We start from the raw sequence: 26411 nt of genomic DNA, 5'->3' as shown, positions 1-26411 counted from the left end.
CTAGAATGCAGCAGATTTGTTTGTCTTCACACCAGAAACTTGTGTCTTTGTTTATGATTAAATATGAATGAGAAGCCTCTCTGAGAGTATCCTTAGATGTTAGCCTCGCAATGTCACACGTCTATTGCAAAGTTTTTGGAAAGAAATGAAGTCAGCAGTAGAGGAGCTAGCCTATAGACATGTTCTATCCTGAGGACTTCAGCTTTACTGGGCAACTCCACAACAGCGTCTGCCCTTAATTATGGATTACTACATCATTGAAGACATCAAAGGTCAGAATTGAATGTTTTTTTTTTGTTTTTTTTTCATTGATTGTGCCCATGTTGTCTATATGCTATGAGGTGCTAACCATGCTGTCTGCTGCTATGCTATGGGGTGATTAACCATGTTGTCTGCTGCTATGCTATGGGGTGCCATCTTGCTAATTTGTCATTTGGAAGTGAGTTGAAAGAAACTAGCTGTTGTTACACTCTGCAGTCTTCAATACTCAACAACACCACTACGTATACTTCAATAGTAGGCTGTCTGGGAGAGAGTACATGTTGACTGTTGTTGTTTTATGGTTGTTGAGGAGCGCTCATATGTCCAGCTGAGGGTTTATCATGTAAACACAGACATTGTGTAAACACAGACATTGTGTAAACGCAGACATTGTGTAAACGCAGACATTGTGTAAACACAGACATTGTGTAAACACAGACATTGTGTTTACACAGACATTGTGTAAACACAGACATTGTGTCTACACAGACATTGTGTCAACACAGACATTGTGTCAACACAGACATTGTGTAAACACAGACATTGTGTAAACACAGACATTGTGTCTACACAGACATTGTGTAAACACAGACATTGTGTTTACACAGACATTGTGTCAACACAGACATTGTGTAAACACAGACATTGTGTTTACACAGACATTGTGTAAACACATGAAATAGTTTGAGGACCACTGACATAGAAACATAGGGTTTTTCCAGAAAACTGTCATGATTTAGACGACATTTTGTATAATCGAGCTCAGGTCTAAATGGGTTAATTAAGTAAATGCACTTGCTGCACGCTTGGTTCAAGTTCATCTTTACGTTTTGTCATTTAGCCTATAGATAGATAGGTACAGTACATTCTTTACTTTATTTTAGGTAGTGAGTTTTTGTTTGATTGTATTTGGCAAGTTTGGCACCAAACTTGCCAAATACAAGTCCAAAACTTTTCCCTGTTTTTGTTAATGGGGAAAATCACTCATTTTCAACATTGAACTATGCCATTAAAGGGGCATTCCATTCATTTTCAACATTTTACTATGTCATTAATATACCTTAGAGCTGTTGTGTGGAAATAATAAAAAAAGTTCCCCTATTCGGTGTTTCCTAGAACTGGAGGTATATAAAAAAATGGTGAATCACATCTTGATGATGTCATCAAGATGTGATTCACCTTAGAGTTGTTGTGTAGAAGTAATAAAAATGTCCTCCCCTTCTGTGTAGCCCATAGAGTAATAGTTGCTCAGTGGCGTTTTGAAGCACCCGGAAGACTGCCGGAAGTAGGATTACAATTCAATGGCTTGTGATGTAACTGATCACATGACCCCCAGTTCTAGACCTCCAGTTCTAGGCTACACAGAAGGTTGGACGTTTTTATTACTTCTGCACAACAACTTTAAAGGTATATTCAGTGATTTCACTTAATTCAAATATCACTAATGACATAAAAGTTCAATGTTGAAAATGAGTGGTTTTCCCCTTTAAGTTAGCTTTATCTCATCAGAATTAAAACCCTTAATTATTACACTCATCCATCCGTTTCTGTTCTGCGCATGCATGGCATAACATTGTATTATTGGGATTACGGATCAGGCCAGGGTATTTTCACTTTTTCCTCCACAGACATGTAGACACATTTTTGTGAAAGCTTGAATGAATGCATACATAAATTTACTAATCTCTAAAATCTCTAATCCAATTTCTGACTGGCTCAGTGTCATTTAAGACTGTATTTTCTTCCTTATTTTCTCATTAGCAAAAGGCTGATGCACACCTCAGAAGGCTAGTGACAGGTGTAGGGCAATATAGCATACTTAAAAAGGTTATCTTTGAAAAACAACAACACTGTCAGAAACTTGCCAAAAATGTTGCTCTTTTTTATTTTCTAAAAGGTCAAAGGAGCCATCATGTTGGATATGGTACAAAAAGGTGGTACTGTAGCTGCAGTGGCTCTCTCTGGGTTCATGCGGCCGAGGAAAGGTGCAGTCCGGTGGCCACTACTCGTGACTGGACTGGGCAAATCTCCCCCCAAGGTCTTACAGCCATCAGGGAAAGTCTTACATAATTGGATTTAGGATTAAGGCGCAGGATGATAAGCCAATGTGGGCTAAAGGGAAGCATGTCTACTCATTAGAGGACCAACAATGGTCCTAATTACAGGCCCATTTTAGTTTTTAACAGGAAAGTAAAGATTGGCTGGGCGCTTCAAAGAAACACGTTTTTGTTTATTTGGACGGGACACAATTGGCCATATTCGTGGGTTGGGAAGCCAGCAGTGATGAGCAATCTCAGTCACTGCATTAGTGCCCCCTACAGGTTGGTCAGGGTGTCTGTTAACTTTTTTCGCTGGCACTAGGTGGCAGCATAAGCACACCTATAAGGAATGCCACCCGTCCGCTCTTAACTCTACGATCCTTGTTTCCTTTCCGTTTTATTCAGGGTGGTGGGGGCTTTTGTTATGAGCACAGTGATCACTCGCATTAGCTCAGACCCCCTTAGCTAGCATTACAACCAGTTACATGTGCTCACTGCTCAGCGATGCGATACAAACTCACAAATGATTTACGATCGTCGGTTGCGCGACGGCTCACCATGGACAGCGCTCGAACCTTATAATTTATATTTATAAAGGGGCACGGTGGCACAGTTGGTAGTGCTGTCGCCTCACAGCTAGAAGGTCCTGGGTTCGATTCCCGCTGGGGACGCTGTGGGCACTGGTGGCGTGTTGCCTCCTCCACGTCATCAGTGCCCATACCCGAGGCGGGGGTTGGCGAAAGGGCCTTTCTGTGTGGAGTTTTCATGTTCTCCCCGTGTCCCCTAGGGTAGATACCCTCACAAAAACATGCCTTAATCCTGGTCTCTAAAACTACCTCCCCCTGGCCAGCCGGGGCGCCTGATGGAGGGGAAAGGAACTGGTCGGAATAAAGTGTCCCTTCCACGCGCTACGTCCGGCCGGGGAAATTCCCCTCTGTCAGGTGAAAAGAAGCAGCTTGGACTCCTCATGCATAGAAGGAGGCATGAGGTCAGTCCGCTGCCCCCCCAGGTTGGCAGAGGAAGTGTAGCGCCCAGGATTACATTAGATAATTGGCACTGGGTGAAAAAATAAAACTGGGTTACAAAATCGTGGGATAAAAAAAAAATAATAATTTATAATGGAGGCTCAATGGAGCTGGATTTATAAATCCCATAGCTGGTGGGGGACGGAGGCTCTCCGATACTAACCGGAGCTATGCTAAAAGGTCGCTGCTTATACGAACATACGCATCGATAGCACCAGTAGGTACCGATAGCCGCTACGTTTACAAACGTAGATAGCAGCGGGAAAGTTAATACACTTAGCACCATTGCCTTAGATCTACGGCAATTGCAATTGCCGTTGCCATAAAATAATGTACGGCAATTGGTATTTTATAGTGGTTATGATAGATCAAGTCATAATGCTACTTACATTATAAGTTAGCTTAAGTTGTGGCAAATCTGCAAAAAAAAAGCTTACCACTAGCTTTCTTCACAGATGTGTTCATAAAGGTGTAAAAATGTGTTCCAACCCAACTCCCTTGGGCAACTTTGTGACAGCTTCAGAAAGTTGGGGTACCATTATCAACCAATATAAGGCAAAGAATTCCAAATTTCACTATACTTTAAGTAGCATAATGTGACATCATGTGCTGTGCTGTGCTGTGTTAGCCTGGCGCAGCCACACTTCACCCGCCCCTATTGCATATGCATATGCCCCGAGGAGACATGTAGTTGACTTGTCTACACCCTCCCCAAATAAAAGTGGAGGTTGGCCGTCCGTGACAGGGTAGGCTGACATAATGACTGGATTTGAGAGAAGGAAAAAATATATCAGTTTTCTCTTGTGAGATTATTATTAGTCATTTTTTTTGCACCAGGGAAAAGAACACCTTTATCCAGAAATGCATCTCGTTGCTAAGAAACTGAAGATTTCAAACAAAGACATTATTGTCTTGAGAGAATTGAGGCAGGAAATCAAGCAGAATGGCCAAATTCACTACTGCGCAAGAGGATAAGTACATTCCTATTAAAGTCCTATTAAACCTATTGGAATAAAAAACAACAACAAAACAAAAAAACATCTGCAGCAGTGAAAAGACGACACACAGTGTGACAGCTTCCTGTTTCTTCACCAAATTGGTTTTGCATATTAATTCTGCATCAGTTCATAGCTTAGGATCAGATATGGCTTGCACATTCCCCTCTAAGGCCAGCATCCCGGAGTAGTCTCTTGTTACTGTTGCGAATGGCTACTGAAAATATAACTTTTTTGTGTGAGTAATGAATTCTACAGTAAATCAGCCACTTTCCTATACACTTCAAGTCGATAAAATATATAGTCAACATTTCTCTTTTTTATGTGGTTACTCACTTTACATCACATTTGTTTGTCATATGTATTGTATTTTATTTTATTTCTCATCTTGCCAAGCCTTCACAACCCATATGGATCCCAAGGCGCTCTAAGGCCTGCTTGGAGATAATCTCCTTGGCACTAGCATGTCTGAAGTAAAATCAGACAGAAGTAGCATATGTGCTTAAATTCATATTTAGAAAATGTTTTAGATGTCAAAAAGGTCTGAGATGATGGAATGGTGATGGATGATGATGGAAGGGGAACCTTCTGAAAGCTTCATGGGCAAAGATAATCAACTTCAAAATAATAAAAAGCGGTCAAAATGACCTCTCAGACATGCTACACTAGATGCCCGAACCACCTCCTTTCCAATTCTCTCCCATGTGACAACGTCTCACCCTCTCCCTAAAGGAGACACGGTCGGACACCAGTCAGTCACCCGCTTGTATCCACTATCGTATTCTTTCCGTCGTGATATACAAGCCTGTGAGCTTGTAGATCTGCTATTCATCTAATGTTCCCCTCCGAATAGGCTCAGATCGGTGAAACCAATAGGATCTACCTCCGGGTGTTTTTGAAAATATAGCAGAGGCAAGATAAAATAGTATGCGCACTTTTCTATTCGTGGGTTATCTGACTGAACAGGTACAATAGTTTCCGAAGAAGGAGAAGACCCTGGACTGGAGAAGCTCGGACAGTTTTTATTCAGGTGCTAGTATAAATAGTAGTGACTGACGTTTGCTTTGGATAAAAGTGCATAAATACACCATTTACCACCTATAGTTCTATACGGTGTTCATCAGAGTCGTGAGACTCAACAGGAGGTCACAGACCCCCTGTTGAAGACCCAGGGCGAGAAGAACCGCTTTTTGTGTTTGAAGCATTCTGTTACACTTAAAAATAAGATATATATATTTTTTAATATATGATGACAGTAGCGTCATTGCATAACATAATGTGAATGCAATCACTGCATTAAATTTAGCAAAATATGGCAGTTATTATTATTAATTGAATTATTTAATTTGAATCCGTAGCCACTGGCACTGTCTAGTTTGTCCATCTGTACCTGCATAGATTGATTGGTCATGCCTGCCTGAGGCCTGTCATCATGTGCTTGTTTCTAGAATGTGGCAGATTTGTTTGTCTTCATTCACCCCACAAACTTGGTCTTTGTTTATGATATAAATATTAATGAGAAGCCTCTCTGAGAGTATCTTAAATGTTAGCCTCACAATGCCAAACGTCTATTGCAAAGTTTTTGTAAAGAAAGGAAGTCAGCATGCAGTGCCTAGAGGAGCTAGCCTACTGTAGGCCAACAACAGTTGTATCCTGAGGACTTTACTGGGCAACTCCACAACAGCGTCCGCCCTTGATTATGGATTACTACGAGTTTGAAGACATCAAAGGTCAGAATTGAATTGTAATTTTAGCTGAATGGATTTTCATTGATTGTGCCCATGTTGTCTGCTGCTATGCTATGGGGTGCTGGTGCTATATCTTGCTAATAATTGTAATTTGGAAGTGAGTTGAAAGAAACTAGCTGTTGTTACACTCTCTGGAGTCTTCAATACTCAACACTAATACTTCAATAGGCTACTAGTAGGCTGCCTGGGAGAGTGTGCATGTTGTTGTTTTATGGTTGTTGAGGAGTGCTCCTATGGCCAGCTTTGAGGGTTTGTGTAAACACAAACATTGTGTTAACACAAACATTGAATGCCATTGACAATGGATGGCCAGCTTTGAATGTTTGTGTTAACACAAACATTGTGTAAACACAAACATTGAAGAAGGTGTGATTTTTACTTTTGTTTTTACATTTGGAGAATGTGATGGGATGAAGTGTCTTGTAGCAGCCTGACATTACACCTGTCAATCTCTAAGACACCTGACTTAATATTTTTAGGAAATTGAAGGCAAACATGAGTATTAATTAATAAAAAATGAGGGGTATTAATTAATTAATTAATTGATTTCCCGCGCACAGTGTGCCAAGGCAGATTCTCCCAGGCCAAGGTAATAATGAATTAATTCAATAATTCCATTTTCCGCACACAGTGTGCCAAGGCAGATTTTCCCAGGCCAACGTAATAATTTATTCTTGCATATGCCACTGTGCATCCTCGTTACTTTAGGATTCAAAGTAGAAATGGTAGAAATTGATATACTTACAGTAGGTGGCATTAAACTGATTTATATATATATATAACCATTGCTGGAAAAGACTGATTTATAATTCATATTCATATATTAATATAAAGGGGCTTTGCTGTTTTATTATGTCAAACATGAATTATAAATCTGTCATATCCAGCAATGGCTATATATATTTAAATTACTAAGTATAAATCCATCTGTAACCGGGTCGCGGGGACAGCAGCTCCACCAGAGAGCTCCAGACTTCCCTCTCTAGAGCAACAGCAGTGAATTAATTCTGGGGGATAGTGAGGCGTTCCCAATCCCGGCAGATTTTGGGAGATATACCATAAAGTGTGTGTGTGTGTGTGTGTGTGTGTGTGTGTGTGTGTGTGTGTGTGTGTGTGTGTGTGTGTGTGTGTGTGTATTTATATATATATATATATATATATATATATATATATATATATATATATATATATATATATATATATAAAAAAGGGACTCCTGCACATCCAAAAAGACCTGTAGGAGGTGCAAGTCTAGTTAGCAGGCATAGACATCAAAAAAGAGAAAAACCTTCCAAGGAAGGGACTGCACACTCCAGGGAACAGAGACGGACAACTTACTGCATCAAACTTATTTATTAGCACGACGCGTTTCATCGTGAGCTTCGTCAGGTGCTTTATGATATCATATAGCACCTGACGAAGCTCACAGCGAAATGCGTCGTGCTAATAAATAAATAATAAATAACAAGAGAACCCCTGCTCTAAGAGTGATATTGTTTGGTCAAAACAAAGTGTTTTCCAAACTTTTTTGGTCGTGCACCATATATACAGTATATATATATATATATATTGTGCATTATTAGTCCTGTGCATCCTTTCAGTTTCATTTCAGGGAGAGTGACACACACACACACACACACACACACACACACACACACACACACACACACACACACACACACACACACAATTAACGACTGAAGCATGTCCAGCTGGTGTTGTTCATTACTTAGCTTGCACTGCACAGTGTTCCTGGTCAGTGGTTAACATGGCCTCATGACACGTGTGGATTACTGGATTTTACTTTGGTTAACTAAAGATACAACAGCAAAGCATGGACAAAGGAAGTGGTCTTGTCTTGAGTTAAAACTAAAAATAATCTGCCGCTGTGCATGTGTGAGGGGAGGGCAGGGCTGGACTAGCCACAGGTCATACCGGGCATATTCCCGGTGGGCTGCGACCGTAGGGCCACCATTGTTAAAAAACTGTTTTTTCTGGGGGGGGTTTTGACAGGCAGGCAGGCCAATAGGCGGCAGGCCATTCTGCCAGTGCCATCATGATGATGTCACAGTTGTCACTGTACCTGTATCAGTGAGTGACAAATAAACCCTCTACAAAGGGTTGTGTAATTGTCTGTTGGTTTGTATCATTGTTCTGTAAAAGTGGTGGTATTTGTTTATGTGTGCGCCCTCGACGGAGCGGGTGGTAGAGTTTCTGCTACGGTATCTGCGCGCTGGTTGTGGTGGGCCGGTCTGGGCCAAATTCACGTGAAAATGACCGGGCCGAATTCTTGTCCCAGTCCAGCCCTGGGGGAGGAGGAGGAGCGGGGGGCTGGAATGTTGACTGCCCTCTCTAGTCACTATAGAGTCTACTCTATAGTGACTAGAGTAGCTGTAATATTTTAGCAAAAAAACACTTTTTGTTTAGACTATAGAGTCTAGTCAATGCTATGACTAGATGATCGACATATGCCCTATTGACCTTACTGGGCTGCATTCACACATCCAACACACCTCTCTTGTGTCTGACACCTAGCTGTCATTGTGTCTGCATGAACACGTCTTTGATGGATGGTCTATTTTGATGAAAATAACATTTCTGGGTGACTGCATGTATGAATGCAATTTTTTTCATTTTACTTTACATCATTTCCCAAAACAAATTATATATTTTTTGTTTTGAAAAACATGCCCCCCTTACGTAGGCTATTTACCAGAGCCAAGGACAGGTATCTTCAATGAATTCATCATGGTTAACCCATTTTGACCTGAGGGCGATTCTAAAAAATGTCTTCTAAATCATGACAGTTTTCTGAAAAACCTATGTGTCTATATGTCAGTGGTGCTCAACCTTTTTCATGTCAAGGACCCCCAGAATTATCTGTATTTGGCTGCGGACCCCTATCTGAAAATATGTTGTTCCAGGGACACCCCAGAAGCAAAGATTTGAGTTAAAAACGTTCGCTTTGAAAGAATATTCAAAGATTTGCGCCACATGTTCACGACTTTAAAAAAATAGGAGATCTACAAGCTCGCGAGTGGCGCGCTACGAGCTTGTAGATAGTCTGGATTTTCGGTGGTTAGGTGACCACCGAACTACAACATGACATCACGAGCCGCGGTGAAGAGCAAACCACCGCTCCAGCCCTTCTCGCTGTTTTTACTCACCACCTCACCGTAGCAGTGGTCACCCCACCACCGAAAAATCCAGACTATGAATGAGCCATTAGTTTCCCAGCCTATCCCTATGTTGATTGTCACCTTATGTGTATGGTGCTCCATCCACGTCTACTTAAACCCTGGTTCCTTTTGTTCCCTGCTAGCTTCTAGATCTTGTTATGGTGTTCTGTAGTATAGTGTTCTCAGTCCTGTGTGTATGATACTGTTTTTGGTTTGGGGTTTTGGGAGAATAAATCCCTCTTCATTCGACCTGTTCTGCCTCTGGCTAGTAATCTGTTCTGCATTTTGGGTCCTACATCTGAGTCTCGCCTTCATTAAGCAATTTCCGGTTCAAATCTGCTGCTGAGCCAATCGAACAGATCGAGCTATAATGGGGAAGTGAACCTCAACAGGAAAAGGGGGTTGTGGCAGGGGGCGGGATCAAGGTGTCTGTGAGTGGGGTGACAGGGCTGGCTTTGCCAGCTCACAGGCGCACCTGCAGCAGATTGTGACAATTAAATGAAGCACAGCTGCTGTGTATATAATGAAGCTAATGTGCTTGTGTTCTCTGTTGCAGTGAGAGGCTGGGTCCAGACTAGCCCAAACATTTAGACTCTCGTAGAGGTTTTGGGCTAGGTCCAGACAGAGCCACAAAATACTCCACATTCCTGCCTGCTAGAATTGGATGTTTAATGTCATACAGTGACTGTTTAGTTGAGGTTATAGGATTCACATTGAGGACACTCTGTGACTTGATAGCCTACATGTTAGTTTTGGCTCCTGTTAATGACGGAGACAGTGTTTGATGACCAATTCCCTGGCTTAGGAGGAGTAAACAGCCTACTTGAGAACAACTGCCTGTGTCCTGGGTTGTGACCCGCTTGGTCACAATGGTATGGCTCCCTTCTGGAGAACCCAGGACTACCCTTATGCACAGAGCCTGAAAGAGAGCCTGAAAGTGTAAACGTAACAAGCAGCCAAACTCACCCACTACGATGGGAAGCACCTTCATCGCTTTCCGCTCCCGGCCGTTGATCTTGGGCCTCTTCTTGGCGTTGGGGACGAACTTGATGTCGTTGTAGGACAGCGTCCTCACCGTTCTCGGGGGATGCTCCAGCTCTATGTTGATGTTGTTGTCCGAGAGATCCCGCACGATGAGGACGGCCTGCGGCAGCGGCGGAGGCACGGACGCCGCCGCCACCAGCGGGGGCAGCGAGGTGCCCGACTCCTGGAGCTTGCGGCACGCCTGGATGCTCTTCCGCAGCTTGGCCTTGCGCGCCTCCTCCCAGTTGCGGAGGCCCCGGAACATGCCGCAGTAGAGGAGCACCATGATGGGGCAGGGGATGTAGAAGGAGCAGACGGACGAGTAGAGCACGTAGTCGTCGTTCTCCAGCTTGCACTCGCCGGGGTCGCGGTTCGGCACGTTGTTGATGCCGAACATGATGGGCGAGGCCACGGCCAGCGCTATGACCCAGGTGGCCGACAGCAGGGCGATCTGCCGCTGGTCCACGTGCTTCCGGTTGTAGTTGAGAGGGATGGTCACGGCGATGAACCTGCAGCGGTATAGTACACACACACACACACACACACACACACTGTAGACATGACATGTCTGAGAGGAGTTGTTGCACAGACTATAACCATACACGGGAAACAGTGTTTTACTTTAACCTGCACCTATACTGAGGCAGCGGTGGCTGAACGGTTTGCGGAGTTGTCTTGATATCGGAAGGTCGCTTGTTCGTATCCCCGGACCGGCACGTTAAAATTACCACCGCTGAAGTGCCCTTGGACAAGGCATTGAACCCCTACCATGAAATGTTCTATGAACAGTAGTTTGTATGAGCAAACATACACACATACATACTGTAACTGTACATACAGTACATATCCAGCCGATCACCGTCCCCTATTTGCCGGTGGACTACACCGGCATACATACATACCCAGCCGATTGTAGTACTTGCACGCTTTGCTTGCACAAGTAATACAATATATCCTACATTTTCTGTTCACATATTCCACTTTATGATTCAACTTGTAGCAAAATGATACCTTTTGGTACAAACTCATGTTGAGACTCTCAAACCCATCCCAAGATTCCCAACATGGGGGCCACAGGGATCGTCCATTTCCAGAGTAGGCGCCAAGCGCATACACTAATTCCACAGAGAGAAACGTAATGTTTTATAGGGATAATTTTGCTTACAGACTTACATTGCATTAACATTAAGCATTCGTAAGTATTAGTGTCAGTCGCCTCTAAAACATCCATTTGTATAGTTGTGCCATGTTCTGTACAAATATCAGCCTGAGCTCTAGAATGTCAGGTCACAGTGTCGTCCCTCAACATAAAGCAACAGGGGAACATAATTACATCGCATGAAACTAATGACCAGAGAGCAAGTACTGACAGTTACTCACAGTGGATTTGACGTCATCTCTGTAGAAGTCGGTGCTTTAAAAGCACTTACTGCTTTTAGACATAAAGGTCATAATTTTTCACAATCAAAGCAAAACTGTGGAGTCATGACGTGGGCAGTGGGGCACACATCATGTAAGGGCGAATAAGGTCCTTTTCACTGCTATGTGAACAGCACCTGTATGTATTGTTGGTCCCCGATGGGAGGGGAACAGCTGGTAGCATTTGTATTCATGTCTGTGAAGCTGCACTGTAGGCTGAAGGTTTACATTGCAACCTGAATTTAAAGTAGTTTGTGTAATTGTTCAAAAAATAACCACCCAAGTGAAAAATGGCAGGGCTCCAAAAATAAAAGAACACTTGAGGCCTCAGATATGAAATCTTTTAATTCTGGCTAACGCGTTTTGGCCCATAGCCTTCCTCAAAGCAGATAAGAAGTGACAGTGTGTCAGTAGTTCTGTCCTTGTGGGTTGGAGAGACCTTTCAAGATAAATATAAGCTTTTGGCCGGGGTTTCCATAGTTTAGGAGATTATAATATGGCATTCTGAAGTTATCTGAACCAAGGTTCAGATAACTTCTGTGTCAAGGTTCTGTGTCAAGGTTCTTTACCAAGTGCTCTGTACACACGCTGACAACCGATAGCAAGTGACACTATGCCTAAGCCAGAACATTTCGATATAGTTTATCCAAAGGCCACACTTACTGCATTTTGATGAAGAAAAGGCTTAGTTTAGCCAGTGCACCATTTCATTTATGCTCTCGTAGCCTGTAGCTTTTATTGAGAAAAATCGGTTTGAGGGAAAAGGAAGTTGCCGCCTGTTGTTCCTGCCTGTCTGACTACAAAACAATACTACAACATGACGTAACGATATCATCCACTCCCGAGAGGATCATACAGACTTTTGAAACAGAGACCAGGCTTTCCTCCGAGGTGGTGGAAAGCCTGGTGAGGCGAGGTTACTTCAAGTTAGTTCAGTCAATTCGTTTTGACTCAAGTCTGATTGAAGATTTATGCAATTGGCAAGTATCGAGAGAAGAATAACATATTTTCAACTGAATTGTGTTGTTTTCTAAAATTAATTAATGTTGACGAGGGACACGTACTGTAGCACAACACTTAGCGGTCACGTAGCGACGTAGCACAGTCAGACTGTTTCATGGTCCCATAGCAGAGCTAGGTAACAGTCAGACTGTTTCATGGTCCCATAGCAGAGCTAGGTAACAGTCAGACTGTTTCATGGTCCCATAGCAGAGCTAGGTAACAGTCAGACTGTTTCATGGTCCCATAGCAGAGTATAGGTAACAGTCAGACTGTTTCATGGTCCCATAGCAGAGCTAGGTAACAGTCAGACTGTTTCATGGTCCCATAGCAGAGTATAGGTAACAGTCAGACTGTTTCATGGTCCCATAGCAGAGTATAGGTAACAGTCAGACTGTTTCATGGTCCCATAGCAGAGCTAGGTAACAGTCAGACTGTTTCATGGTCCCATAGCAGAGCTAGGTAACAGTCAAACATAAACCAACCTGTCAACGCTGATGGCACAGAGGTTGAAGATAGAGGCTGTGCACAACATCACATCCATGGTCATCAGGCCATCACAGACGGTCATGTTCAGTGACCAAGTACCGTCCTGGAACTGGGGAATGAATAGCAGAGCAGAGATCATGGTGTGTACCTTTCAGAGCAGTAAAACAAAAAGACATACGAGTCTGACATACTGAAATGTGACTTGATCCTACCACTAAGTCATAATTATTCCAATTATTCTGACATACTGAAATGTGACTTGATCCTACCATGAAGTCATAATTATTCCACACACACACACACGCACGCACACACACACACACACACACGCACACACACACACACACACACACACACACACACACACACACACACACACACACACACACACACACACACACACACACACACACAGCCTCTATCCTTCATTTCTCTGCCTATATTTCATCTTCTCCATCTTATCTCCTCATAACTGGCCAAGCGGAGATTCCATTTAGACTGACCTTTAGATGTTTGGTCTCACACACACACACACACACGCACGCACGCACGCACGCACGCACGCACGCACGCACACACACACACACACACACACACACACACACACACACACACACACACACACACACACACACACACACACACACACACACACACACACACACACACACACACACAGGAGAATGTGCAGATCGCGGCCATTATGGGACTCTATGGAGATCGGATCATTTTTCACCTGTTTTTGTTTTCTCTTGTCCATTTCAGGCCATAGGCGGCTGCCGTAACGCGACGATTTACGGTCGTGGCAGACAAGTGATAACCTTTTGGCGGGTATGGCGAGGAATGTTAGTTTGGCTATATAGCAAGGGTAAACGATGAAGCGCTGTGGTCTTGAAGTAGTTATTCTTGAAGTTATAATAACACATGAGGCTATAGAAGAGTGACTTCTTGTTTACACTGTTATGTTTTATTTTTGAGGGGCGCTAGCCACTCCTATGTCCAACTTTGCCTGTTTGTTTGTGTATGTACTTTGCTCAGCACATATTGAGGATAAAAAGTGAGAGCAGAAAAGTGAAGATGCCAAAAGTGATTGGCCTGAATGACATTTGTGATGATTAATTTGTTTGGCTGACCACGGAATGTGATGTATGATGATAAGAGCGCCCCTCACTTCACACAAGTGTGATTTTTATATTAGATGCAGTTGTCAGATGCTTCTAGCCACCAATTATGCCTATTTTTTAAGTTACCTGGCACACCAGACACCACAAATTGGAAAACCCCCCCCCCCACACACTTTCTCTCTGTCTCTCTCTCTCTAGCCTGGCGTCCATGCATGCTTTCTATGGCATAGGCAGCTCCCGGCAAGATCCGCCGGGAGAATCTAGAGTGTGTGTGTGTGTGTGTGTGCATCAATTTAACAAAGGTGCAGACGATCAGAAAGCAGAGAGTGATCGATGTTTGCGTTCTCCCTGGAAATAAAAACGTCTGGGTTTCCGACGCTACTCTCTCTCAGTCTAGCGTGCTCTCTCTGGTTTGTTTGGAAACAGTGTTGCCGATTGGCAATCAAACGAGCAACAAACCTGAGTGGAATATAGTAGAGAGTAACTAACCTGGATGTTTTTTTTGTATTTTTTTCATTTCCACCCCCGGCCCCCATGCCCCCCGTAAACTCCGCCCATGACTGCGCTAAAGTGTGCCTGCGCTGTCTCTCTGGCTGATTGTAAATTGCAGGACTGCAACACAAGGAGACAATACAGGACTCTGAGGGTTCCCTTGTCATCCGCGCACCGTCTTAATTGGATTTTTCCAAATATTTTCTGTCTGACCACTCTCACCCATAATTTGCATAACAAGCTGGTCTCAGAATAAATTTTCCTGAAGGCCAACCGCCATCCTGTTTGCAACACAGGCTTGTAATGTTGCGAGGTTCACTGCATGTGATATTATTCGTTCTGCTGCTCATATTGCGAGTAATTCAAACTTTGAGAACCACAGGGGATATTTGGTGATTTTGCATGTTGTGAGCTTTCATGTAAATCTGTTATTTCCGTAATTTTACGTACAATGAATATGTATGGGTATAATTAGGCTATATTTAAAAGCCAAGTATTTCAGAAGGTGTAATCTAAATCTACAGTATGTAAATATTGAACCAATGGAAAGTACCGGTAGTAAAGAACACTTTGGACAAAACCTCTTAACTCCATTGGACCCTCAAACTGTCTGCTAAAGCAGCTGCCTCCACCACCTCTCCCCCTCTCATGCAAGTCATTGACAATACTCACAACACCAACTTTGATGAGGCAGTATTGCTTTGTTTTCAAAACATAAGGTTTTCTTAATTTCCTGATTTTTTTTTCTTTTTAATTTCCTGAAAAATGAACATTTTGGAGTTAGGTGGTTTCTTCCCTACAGCATAGGTATTATAGAGATGCTTTTGACATGTTCAGCAACACCTGCTGGCTGTATGAACATCTCATGAATAAGCTTGTAGAATGTCAAGTGGTGCATTTTATATAGCACTTTTACCCAAAGCGCTTTACATATAGATGGTGCATTACATTCACCCAGCATTCACACACATACATAAACCATTACACCGATTGCAAGGCACCAATCTGCTCGTCGGGAGCAATTGGGTTCAGCGTCTTGCTCAAGGACACTCAAAGGAGTGAAAATAAGCAGCTTGGACTCCTCATGCATAGAAGGAAGCATGAGGTCAGTCCCCCAGTTTGGCAGAGGAAGTGTAGCGCCCATGGATTACATTCGATAATTGACACTGGGTGAAAGAAATGGGTTGCAAAATCGTGGGATAAAAAAATATTTAAAAAAAAGAAAAGAAAAAAGGCTTAGTAGGAGAATTAAAGCAGGAGTTTTGTAAATGCAACGTTTGGGTCACTCCGACCATCATCAGGCATCATGAAGCCTGATGAAGGTCAAAGTGACCTTGTGAGTGAAGCTTTGTAAGTGAAGACGGTGTGCGCCGGGACTCCCTCATGGCTCTCTGCTACTATTCCAGTTGACTGCCCTGACGCGGCTGTCCCTTTCTTCATAGAGAAGATGGTTCAAACGGAATGAATGCCATTCTTAATATAACTAAGCACTGAAATCCTATATATTTCATTCATGGTCTGCAGTCCACCAGAGGTCTGTACTTACTTGTCCCCCTCTTTCCTTCTAAAATCTACACCAAATCATCTCTCATCTCATTGAATCATCTCTATTGTCATATCACAAGTTTTAGGTAAAAATCCCACCATTGTGAAGTGAGGGGCGCTCCTATCATCGTACATCTCCATTCAGTGTGTGTGCGCGAGAATGTGGGAATGTAATGCACAATCAATGTAAAGCACTTTGGATACAAGGCGCTATATAAATGCACCATTTACTATTGATCAATTTCCCAGGTACATTGTGTTGTCCGTGCATATGTGCATGCGAGTGTGCGTCATAGCCTATGGCTGGCTATAGTTGAGGGGTCTCGGGACAGGATTACTGTGTTGCCAGATAAAGAGCAGGAGACAAGGACGGACATAGAAGTTTGGATGTGGTGTGCATGTCCTGCAGTAGGGTTATGTAGGCACTATGATTTTACCGGCATGCTCAGTAGGAGCTTTGAAATCGATCGGAAAAGGACAAGCTATCCTCAGACAGGTCAGATTGAGGCCAGTATCACAACTGAGAAGATGGTTGATTGTTGATAAATCAAATATATACATTTAATGGGATGTCTCGTACCGTGTGCAGCCAATGTGACCACTATTGACATTACATGACATACACATGATTTTGTACAACAATTCTGGGGCGTAATCATGAGTGGCGAGTGTTTGAACCAGAGCGAGACAAGGCAAGTAATTGGAAGGTCAACTGTTTGAATCTCAAGCTGGGCTGTGAAAGTTTTGAGTGGGGAAGCGAAGCGAATCAGAAACGCCCTCCTAGTAATCACCGTTCAAGTGCCCTTGAGCAAGACCTGTACCACCAACATGTCTAGACAACAGATGCCATATTCTGCTTCAGTAAACAAGACACAATCCATCTTCACAATCCACAAACCTACCCTTGTTTATCTGTTGTTTAACTCTGTATCTAAGGCCAAAGTGCCTTTGAGCAAGACACTTCAAGGACCACTTCAACCCATAATATTATTGGTCCTCACTAATAATCATCATAAAATGGCACCATTTTTCTACTCAGTCGAGGACTGTGGGCAGTTCAGAAACCCGTCCACCAGTGACATCATCGTTAGGCAAATTTATTTTAAACAATATTCTTTTACAAAAATGTTTAGATTTTAGAGAACGATGGCTTGCATTTTCGCATTGCAACTTTTCAGAACTAGAACGCCTGCAGTTTCTAATAGCTTGGATTCCCCATCGATGATGTCACTGGTGGACGGGTTTCTGAACTGCCCACAGTCCTATGAGACACAGACTGAGTAGAAAAAGATGGTAGCCATTTTATCATGATTATTAGTGAGGACTAGTATATGAAGATAGGTTGAAAAGTGGTGAAGTGGTCCTTTAAGTCTAAACTTGACATAATCACACCCGTGTGAAATGAGGGGCACTCTTATCATCATACATCATCTCATTCCGGGCCAATCACAAATTGCGTCCTCACTTTTGTCTTCAATGTTTGTGTTAAACACAAACACTCAAAACTGGCCATTCATTGTCAGTGGCATTCAATGTTTGTGTTAGGACAATGTTTGTGTTCACACAAACCCTCAACGCTCTATGTAGTCTGGGAATATTATCAGTATAATGTCAAATCTGGGAATACATTTCTTACTTAAGAATTGTAAAGGTGTCTACTAACATATCCCATATTGGTTTATATTCAACCACCCTAGGGGGAATTTTTGACAGCTGCTGAAAGTTGGGGTACCATCAACAGCCAATATATGGCAAAATGTTCTAAATTTCATCATGCTTTAAATAGCATGTAACGTCTCAAACTAGGGGGTTTCAATTTCATCACTCTGAATCCATTCCAAGCATTAGTTTTGCACGAAAGATACTCCTTGGGCTAAAAACGGCCATAGACACTTGCCCAAATGTGCCCATATGTGCTGACCTCATCACATTTGTTATGACGGCTGAGGGTAAAATGAGGGTTAAAAGACATTATTCAATAATATGCATGGTTGTGATATCCTGAGGCATTGAACACAGCTGGTAATATAAATGCTATCAGGATGCAACAGAATGCTGATCACATTGAGCTAATGAACATTAATGGAACCTGTGTGTGTGTGTGTGTGTGTGTGTGTGTGTGTGTGTGTGTGTGTGTGTGTGTGTGTGTGTGTGATTTCTAAATTAGTTGACAACTAATTGAATAATAGTTTAAGATTAATCGTTGCAGCCCTATAGTGTGTGTCTCAAATGTATTGCACATGCATGATGCAATAGAAGCATGATATAAGACATAAGCATGCGCTATAAGAGACTCCTCTAACACATGCAGGAGGGAGTTCTGATGACTGACAGTCTCGTCTCATGCTCAATATTTAGCTCAGATGTTTACATGATCAATTACATCATGGCCATTGAGTTGCTCTCAGGCCTCATTCATTCATACGTATCAAACACAATCAAACAAATGTTTGGTCATTTTTTTTAGTTTTCTTTAGGCCACCATAATCTTTTTCCAATGGGAGTCACATGGTTTGATCAAACATTTGTGTTTGATTGCTGATTGCTGGTGGTGTTCTGCCCCTCCCCCCCATCAAACAAAAATGTTTGGTCAAACCATGTATGTGAACCCCATTGGAAAAGCATCGTGGTGACCTAAAAAACCCCCCAAAAATGACCAAACATTTGATTGATCAGTGTTTGATACGTGTGATTGAGGCCTCACAATGTGTGTAATCATCTGAAATTGCTAGATGATTGCAAACATTGCCAACAAAACGTTGCCAGCAAAGTAACGAGACTGTACAGTGAGTGCACTGATTGGTTCAGATTGGAAAGGGAGAGATGAGAAAAACATTGACAAACAAACATCTGTGACAAACGCATGATGTGAATACGTCACTCATGGGGACTTTCTGTCCAGTTCGTTTAATTTTGTCCGGAATTGCTTTGTGCACATTGGTTTTATTTTAGTTAACTGCCGTCATTTATTCATATTGTACTTCCTTTCACATATACTCCAGGTGGCCACCGAAAACTACAACATGACGTCACGCTTGGTCACCGCTCACACAATCACATTTCTCTGTTTTTTAGGGGGCGCTATATTCAGCGATTACAGTGTAGATTTTTGTCTTACACAAACATTGAATACCCATTGACAATGAATGGAGAATTTACGTCATATGTGTGACACATGACATGTACTATGATAAGAGTGCCCTTCCCTTCACACAGCTTTTGTCCCCACACGTCTCAATATTTGCCATTGACAATGAAAGGATAAATTAGGTCAAATGTCTGCCAAATATGACATAAATTTAACCAACCAATCACATACATTCAGTTGTTCATGAGATGATGATGATGTATAATGATAAGAGCTCCCCTCACTTCACTCGGGTGTGATTTATTTTGTCTTTTAAAAAAAATTATCCCACGATTTTGTAACCCATTTTTCACCCCTGTGTCAATCATCTAATGTGATCCTGGGCTCTACACACCCTCCGCCAACCTAGTCCCCATATATGGGGGACAAGGGGAGAGCAACGGACTTGAACTCATGCTTCCTTCATGCCTGAGTTTACACCTGACAGGGGGGAGTTTCCCTGGTTGGACGTAGCGCGTGGAAGGAACACGTTATTCCAACCAGTTCCTTTCCCCTCCATGAGGCGCCCCGGCTGGCCAGGGGGAGGCAGTTTAGAGACCAGGATTACTGCATGTTTTTTGTGAGGGTACCTACGCTTTAGGGGACACGGGGAGAACATGCAACATGATAAGAGCGCCCCTCCTTTCACATAGGTGTGCTTTTTACTAGCCAAACGGTGGTCACCTGAACCTGGAGTATGAATAGGCCTGTAGGGTGTGTCATCACGACTCATGATGTCTGTGTGTTCAGCTCGGGACAGCACCGTTTGGTTGCTTTTCTCCATGAAGGCCTATTGTGTGACCTCATACACTAACACATTGTCATATAAGACTGTCCAGGGCCACAGTAGATGGCATGTGCCAAATGACATGAGTCAGTGCATTCATAGCGTGTGTGTGTGTGTGTGTGTGTGTGTGTGTGTGTGTGTGTGTGTGTGTGTGTGTGTGTGTGTGTGTGTGTGTGTGGCCTGGGCTACTTATATTTAATTCATTGATAGAATACCACATGTTAACTCAAAAGTGCAGATGGCTATAGTCAGTCTCTCTCTCTCTCTCTCTCTCTCTCTCTCTCTCTCTCTAATATAGCCATGCTTATTCCCATTTCTCTAATCTATATCATATAGGCTATGTATGTTACATTCTTAACAATTCATCTATCTATCATTGTTTAGAGAATACGGTAGCCTACTATAAATTGCAAACTGTTGGCTACTTATAGGTTAAGAAACTGAGTGCTGTAAAGTTTTGTATTTTCGAGATAATAACATAACAGACTTATGGATTAGACTGGCGATTGCCGTCATCACCATGCACTCACCTCAGTATAAACAAACAGGGGTAAGACCAAAACAGACAGCATCAAATCGGACACGGCCAAACTGACGATGAAGTAATTCGTAGTAGTTTTCAGCGCTTTCTCCGTGTATACGCTAAGGCACACGAGCATATTTCCACAAATGACGACCACAATCAGCAGTACTCCGAATATGAGGGCAGGGAAGTTGTGTCCGGGTTCCAGGAGTTCATCGTCGGTGTTGTTTGAGACAACAATGAGGTTGGTTGGCATTTCTGCGGGCAGCTGCTGTCCGATCTTGTCATGTAGTAGGCATAGTCTCAGACTAACGACGACCGGGACCGGTTTCGTTTGACATTCCGAAGTTTCATTCTTTGGAAGTGCCAGAGAGAGCCCTTGGTGCTGGTGGTGGTGATGATGATGGACTATATGCATCACCAGAAAACAACAACAGCCAAGACGCAGTCCATGCAGCATCCATGCGCGCCGCAATAAGTTCGTTCAACGGTTTCTTCCGAAAACGAAAAACGAGATCGCTGCTGTTGTTGTTGTTTGGCACGGCACTGTTCCGTACGCGCTTCTCCACGGTCCATTTATTTCCAGCGAAGAGAGAGAGGAAGCAATAAGGCTTATCGGGTCCACTCCCAAGTCTCCCAGCCCTCCAAATTAGCTGCGTAAAGCCGCTTACACCACAGGAGCAACTAACTCGTGCGTCGACGTGCCTGCACTATACTGTATCGTTTCTTCCACGGCGTCCTTGAGGCGCGCAAGGCAGAGACACAAGAAAGAGCCGTCAGTGAGCGCATGCATGCTCCAGCCTCCCATGTGTCAGTCAGGGGCGCACGGGGCGCGTAAAAAGAAGACGGGGGGGCTTGCTTAATAGTGTTGTCTGGACTGGTATAATGGATTTTGTGCTCACGTCCCCCGTTGGGTTCAGTTTCCTCTCAATGAACTGGGCTGTGTGTAGCTATAAATAAAATCCACCGAGGAGGAGGAATTCTGTTTGCCCTGAATGGACACTAAGTCATTCACATCATCATCATCATCATCAGGTTGATGTATGGTATATTATAACAGCCTAAACTGTTTCCTCCACTCGGGGGCACACTGGAGGATATAGCTGCTCGCCGTCGCTGCACACCATTGAGCATATATATGCTGCTGCATTATGCAGAAATAATAACGCTTATTAAAGTCTGAATTATTCATGCTTTTGTTTTCGGGGTGCACATGAAGCGTGATATTTACGCCACATACCGACAAATATTTGTCATGATGATGATGCCAGCCAGCGCGCGCGACCCGATTTGCAATTTTGCACTTGGTTTCAATTCAATTTCAGGCAGCCTGTGCTCTCCCAGCGCCACTGGTCATAATATAGAAGAAAAACGGTCACTTTAACCTCGCTAGAGTCTATAGACTCTAGAGCCATTATTGAAGTGACAATTCAGTTCAACTAACTTCCCTGCGATTTAGGAGAGTGCGCTCACTCTCTCCATCGATTTAATTGTGGATAATACTAGAGTTCAAAAGTGTCTCACTCTCACATCGTTTAACTTTTTAATAATGGGCTACTTTAAAGTTAAACCTGATGACGCGCTTCAAGCGACGGCGTGGGAATTAATAAGGTGCCTTCGTCGGGCAAGTGGTGTGTGTGTGTGTGTGTGTGTGTGTGTGTGTGCGCGCGCCACACGTGCCTCCATCCAGTGCAGCACATTCACTAACGGCTGATATAGGCTATACACCAGGCTTTTCGGCGCGCGTATACGCACACACGCGCGTATGTGCGCGGTGGTGAGCGCATAAACGTGAACCAGTTTTTTTTGTAGCTCAGTAAATCTCTCACTTTATTATATTGATGTAAAACCCCTGTACATTTAGATTTTCCTGTATTTTTTTGTGCCAAAGCAAAAAGTGGAACATTCAAACAATCAAAACAAAATGTATGTACAATTGAAAGTCAGAATCTCCAATAAATCAATTTATATATACCCAGATCACTCAATGCAGGAATACAATTGTAATGATTAGTCTTTAGGGTGGTTGTGTTCCGTTTGATATCCATCTCCTATCACAGCAGCTCACGAATGTTGCTGCTGTGTTTGCACACTGTTGTACTTCACCCCGCAGGGCACTAGCCACAGGGCACAGTTGCTCCAATACACACCAAAACACTATAGGGTATGTCATGACACAGTCATGACCACCAGGGGCGGACGTCTATATTAGGCCTATATTATGTTGAAGAGTCTGGCTGTCTGAGGCCCTGGGGGGCCACAGGCATAAACAACAGCCCATTGAGACCTGAGACCAGATTCTGCAAAATGTCTTCTCTAAACCATGACCATTTTCTGAAAAACATATCAGTGGTGCTCAAACATTTTCATGTCGAGGACCTCCAGAATTATCTGTATTTCGCGGACCCCCCCCCCCCCCCATCTGAAAATATATTGTTCCAGGGACCTCCCAGAAGCAAATATTTGAGTTGAGTTAAAAACGTCTACAGTGAAAGAATATATTTTAAAAAATAGCAGATCTACAAGCTCGTAGCGTGGCACTCGGTGCCGTGCTAAGCTTGTACTGCATATCTGCTATTTTTAATAGCTAAAGTATATCAAAGCAATAAGGTATTTGCAGTGTATTTGCTCGGTACATGAGTATTCTTATTTAATGAAGCAACGTTTTGGTCCCTCCGGACCTTCCTCAGGCAACTCGGGGACCGAAACGTTGCTTCATTAAATAAGAGAATACTCATGTAGGTCTACCGAGCAAATACACTGTGTACCTTATTGCTTTCATTAATATCCACTGGCCTACGCACCTGTGTAAGTGAAAGTTTTCTCCTACAGTTAATAGCTAAAGTATGAAATAATATTCTTTAATTCATAATAATTATGGTTAATAATAATATGGTAATGTGGTTAAACGCTAAAGTGACACAGATGCCTTCCAGGCCCTAATGGGTCAGAAGAATATGTGGCCCATAATGGAAAATGAACATATATTAAGAATATTACAGTAAATTTATTTTATTTTATATCTTATCCTTGATGTGCAGATGACAGTATTGATTGCATCTGTGGGAGTGTGTATAGCCCTGACCTTGGCATCGTGTGGTGTGGCCTCGCCCAGACAAGGCTGAGGGCAAGGGCCTTGACAAATATAATTATAAACTCCTCCTTCTCACCTACAAATGTCAAAACGCCCTGTAGCTCCACAGTATACCTCTCAGGCCTCCTCCACAAATCTCCCGTGACACGGAACCTACGGTCCACAAACTTGGACCTCCTCTCTGTCCCCAAGGCAGTCAAGCGAACCTTCGGGGACAGAGCGTTCAGTGTGGCAGCCCCCCCCCCCCCCCCCCCACTCTCTTCCAATAGAGATTCTCCTCCATGCTCCAACACTGCAGGACTCTTTTAAGGCTGCCTTGAAAATACACTCTCAGGCTTATGGCATATCGTTTTTGATTGTTAATACATTTTGTAAAGCGTCCTTGGGTTATGAAAGGCGCTATATAAATTCAAGCTATTATTATTATTATTACCAGTAGATCACAAAGGCAGTGCAGGTAGACCACATTATATGCCCTAAAATATATATTATTTAAATGCAAAATAAATAAATAAGATGGGCATCTAGCTGCCACTTGAATTATAAGGTGACTTGATGGATTGACATCAAAAGGGGCCTCAGCTCAAAGCCACAATGCAATACTTTGTTTTCAAGTATTGTATCACAGACATCAGTATCAGTTCAAAGTTTTCCCCCTGTATTTCCCATTCCAAGTGCGTTAGTCTTATATGCCATTGCCGCTATTCCAAAGCCCCCGCAGGTACATTGTTTAACTATTTTCAGCAATATATTTTTGGTGGGTAGATCTTGTTGAGCTTGAGTCATTTTGAAAGTAGCTCTCAAGTAAAAAAAAAAGAAGCCATCTGCCTTGCTGAGATTACTATTTGATCCGAAGAGAATGGATTCAGTTTTCTGTGTGTGTGTGTGTGTGTGTGTGTGTGTGTGTGTGTGTGTGTGTGTGTGTGTGTGTGTGTGTGTGTGTGTGTGTGTGTGTGTGTGTGTGTGTGTGTGTGTGTGTGTGTGTGTGTGTGTGTGTGTGTGTGTGCGCGCGTGCGCCAGCTCTCACTCATGCGGGGATGCTGCATGTTGTTTACATTGTGCTAATTCAATATAATCCTTTCATAATATATCATATTTACACTGTAGATGGCCTTTGGGAATCGTTTGCGTTTCAACATGGACGTGACCGACCGGTTAAATTAAATATAGATGTGAATGTCCTCCAGCGCGTGACGGCGTGACGTTAAATCAATCTTAGTCTGTTGTGGTGACGGACTCCTTCTCAATTAACCTACAGTATTGAGCCTCGGACGGCTGTGCTATCTGCTATTTTTAATAGCTAAAGTATGCAACGCTTCGGCCTATGTGGCCTTCATCAGGATATCTTTATGTAAGATAGCCTGTAAAGATATCCTGATGAAGGCCGAAACGTTGCAGTTTCCCTGGAATAAAAGTTGGTCACTGCAGTTGAAGACAGTGTGCGGGTGTTTGTTCCTTTTTCATTTTTGGGGCACCGTACCCTCTCCTACGCACCTGTCGCCTGCAGGTGTGCAAAAGCCTTGCTTTTTAATAGCTAAAGTATAAAATAATATTTTTTTAGTAATAATAAATTATGGTTAATAATAATATGGTGAAGTGGTTAAACGCTAAAGTGACACAGATACCTTCCAGGCTCTAATAGCCCTAATGGGTCAGAAGAATATGTGGCTCATAATGGAAAATGAACATATTATTAAAAATAATACTGTAAAAAAAAGAATGTAATATCTTATTCTTGATGAGCAGGTATTGACTGCATCTGTGGGAGTGTGTATAGCCCTGACCTTTTGTCTATTCCCTGAAGAAGACCTACACTGTAGGTCAAAATGTTGGATTCTTGTCAATACATATACAGCATCGTGGCTACGAGTCTGCTGCCTTTTTCTAATTTTTACTTATTTACTGCCTAAAGGCCAGCACCTCACCCACACTGGTGTGCGCCCTTTCCTGTTTTGTCATAGCCCTGACCTTGGCATCGTGTGGTGCGGCCTCGCCCCGAGACAAGGCTGAGGGCTTGTGCGTGTGCGAGTGCACATGCATGTGCGTGTGTGCGTGCGTTGTTAAACTTTTGGGTCCCGGGGAGACACGCATTTCTCTCTTGGGTCCTGAGCTGAAAATGTTTGGGAACCACCAGCTGTATAGTAGAGTCCTTATAGTCCTTATTAGTCTACGACAAGGTTCCCAGGGTGGCTGGCATCTGCCTCTTGAATTATAAGGTGACTTGATGGATTGACATCAAAAAGGGGCCTCAGCTCAAACCCACAATGCAATACTTTGTTTTCAAGTACAAACATCAGTATCAGTTCAAAGTTTTCCACCTGTATTTCCCATTCCCAAGTGTGTTCCAACTCCAAGTGTGCCATTTTGCTTGTTGAGCTTGAGTCATTTAGAAATTCGGTCTCAAGTAAAAAAAACTGTGGGCACCCCCGTCAACAATAACAATGACGAATCGACAATCATGAACAAGATGATGACACACGACCCACTCAGTTATGCATGACCAGGTCCTCTGACTGTGTGTGTGTGTGTGTGTGTGTGTGTG

The 26411-nt window shown here is 43.0% G+C and overlaps 1 protein-coding gene across 1 annotated transcript in view; it reads right to left on the bottom strand.

Annotated features, from left to right (window-relative positions):
- drd4a (dopamine receptor D4a) overlaps window positions 1-21031 on the bottom strand; it is a gene marked incomplete at both ends in the record, with an annotated part of 44196 nt that extends 23165 nt beyond the window's left edge. The window contains 3 exons of the mRNA XM_080762221.1: window positions 10214-10779; window positions 13174-13286; window positions 20783-21031. Of these exons, the coding sequence (XP_080618347.1) occupies window positions 10214-10779; window positions 13174-13286; window positions 20783-21031 (928 nt within the window). The remainder of the gene's footprint in view (window positions 1-10213; window positions 10780-13173; window positions 13287-20782) is intronic.
- Window positions 21032-26411: the final 5380 nt, after the last annotated feature.

The sequence above is a fragment of the Protomyctophum bolini genome (assembly GCF_963924005.1).
Source record: "Protomyctophum bolini genome assembly, chromosome: 4".
NCBI classification, from domain to species: domain Eukaryota; kingdom Metazoa; phylum Chordata; class Actinopteri; order Myctophiformes; family Myctophidae; genus Protomyctophum; species Protomyctophum bolini.
This window is presented reverse-complemented; position numbering and strand designations above follow the sequence as displayed.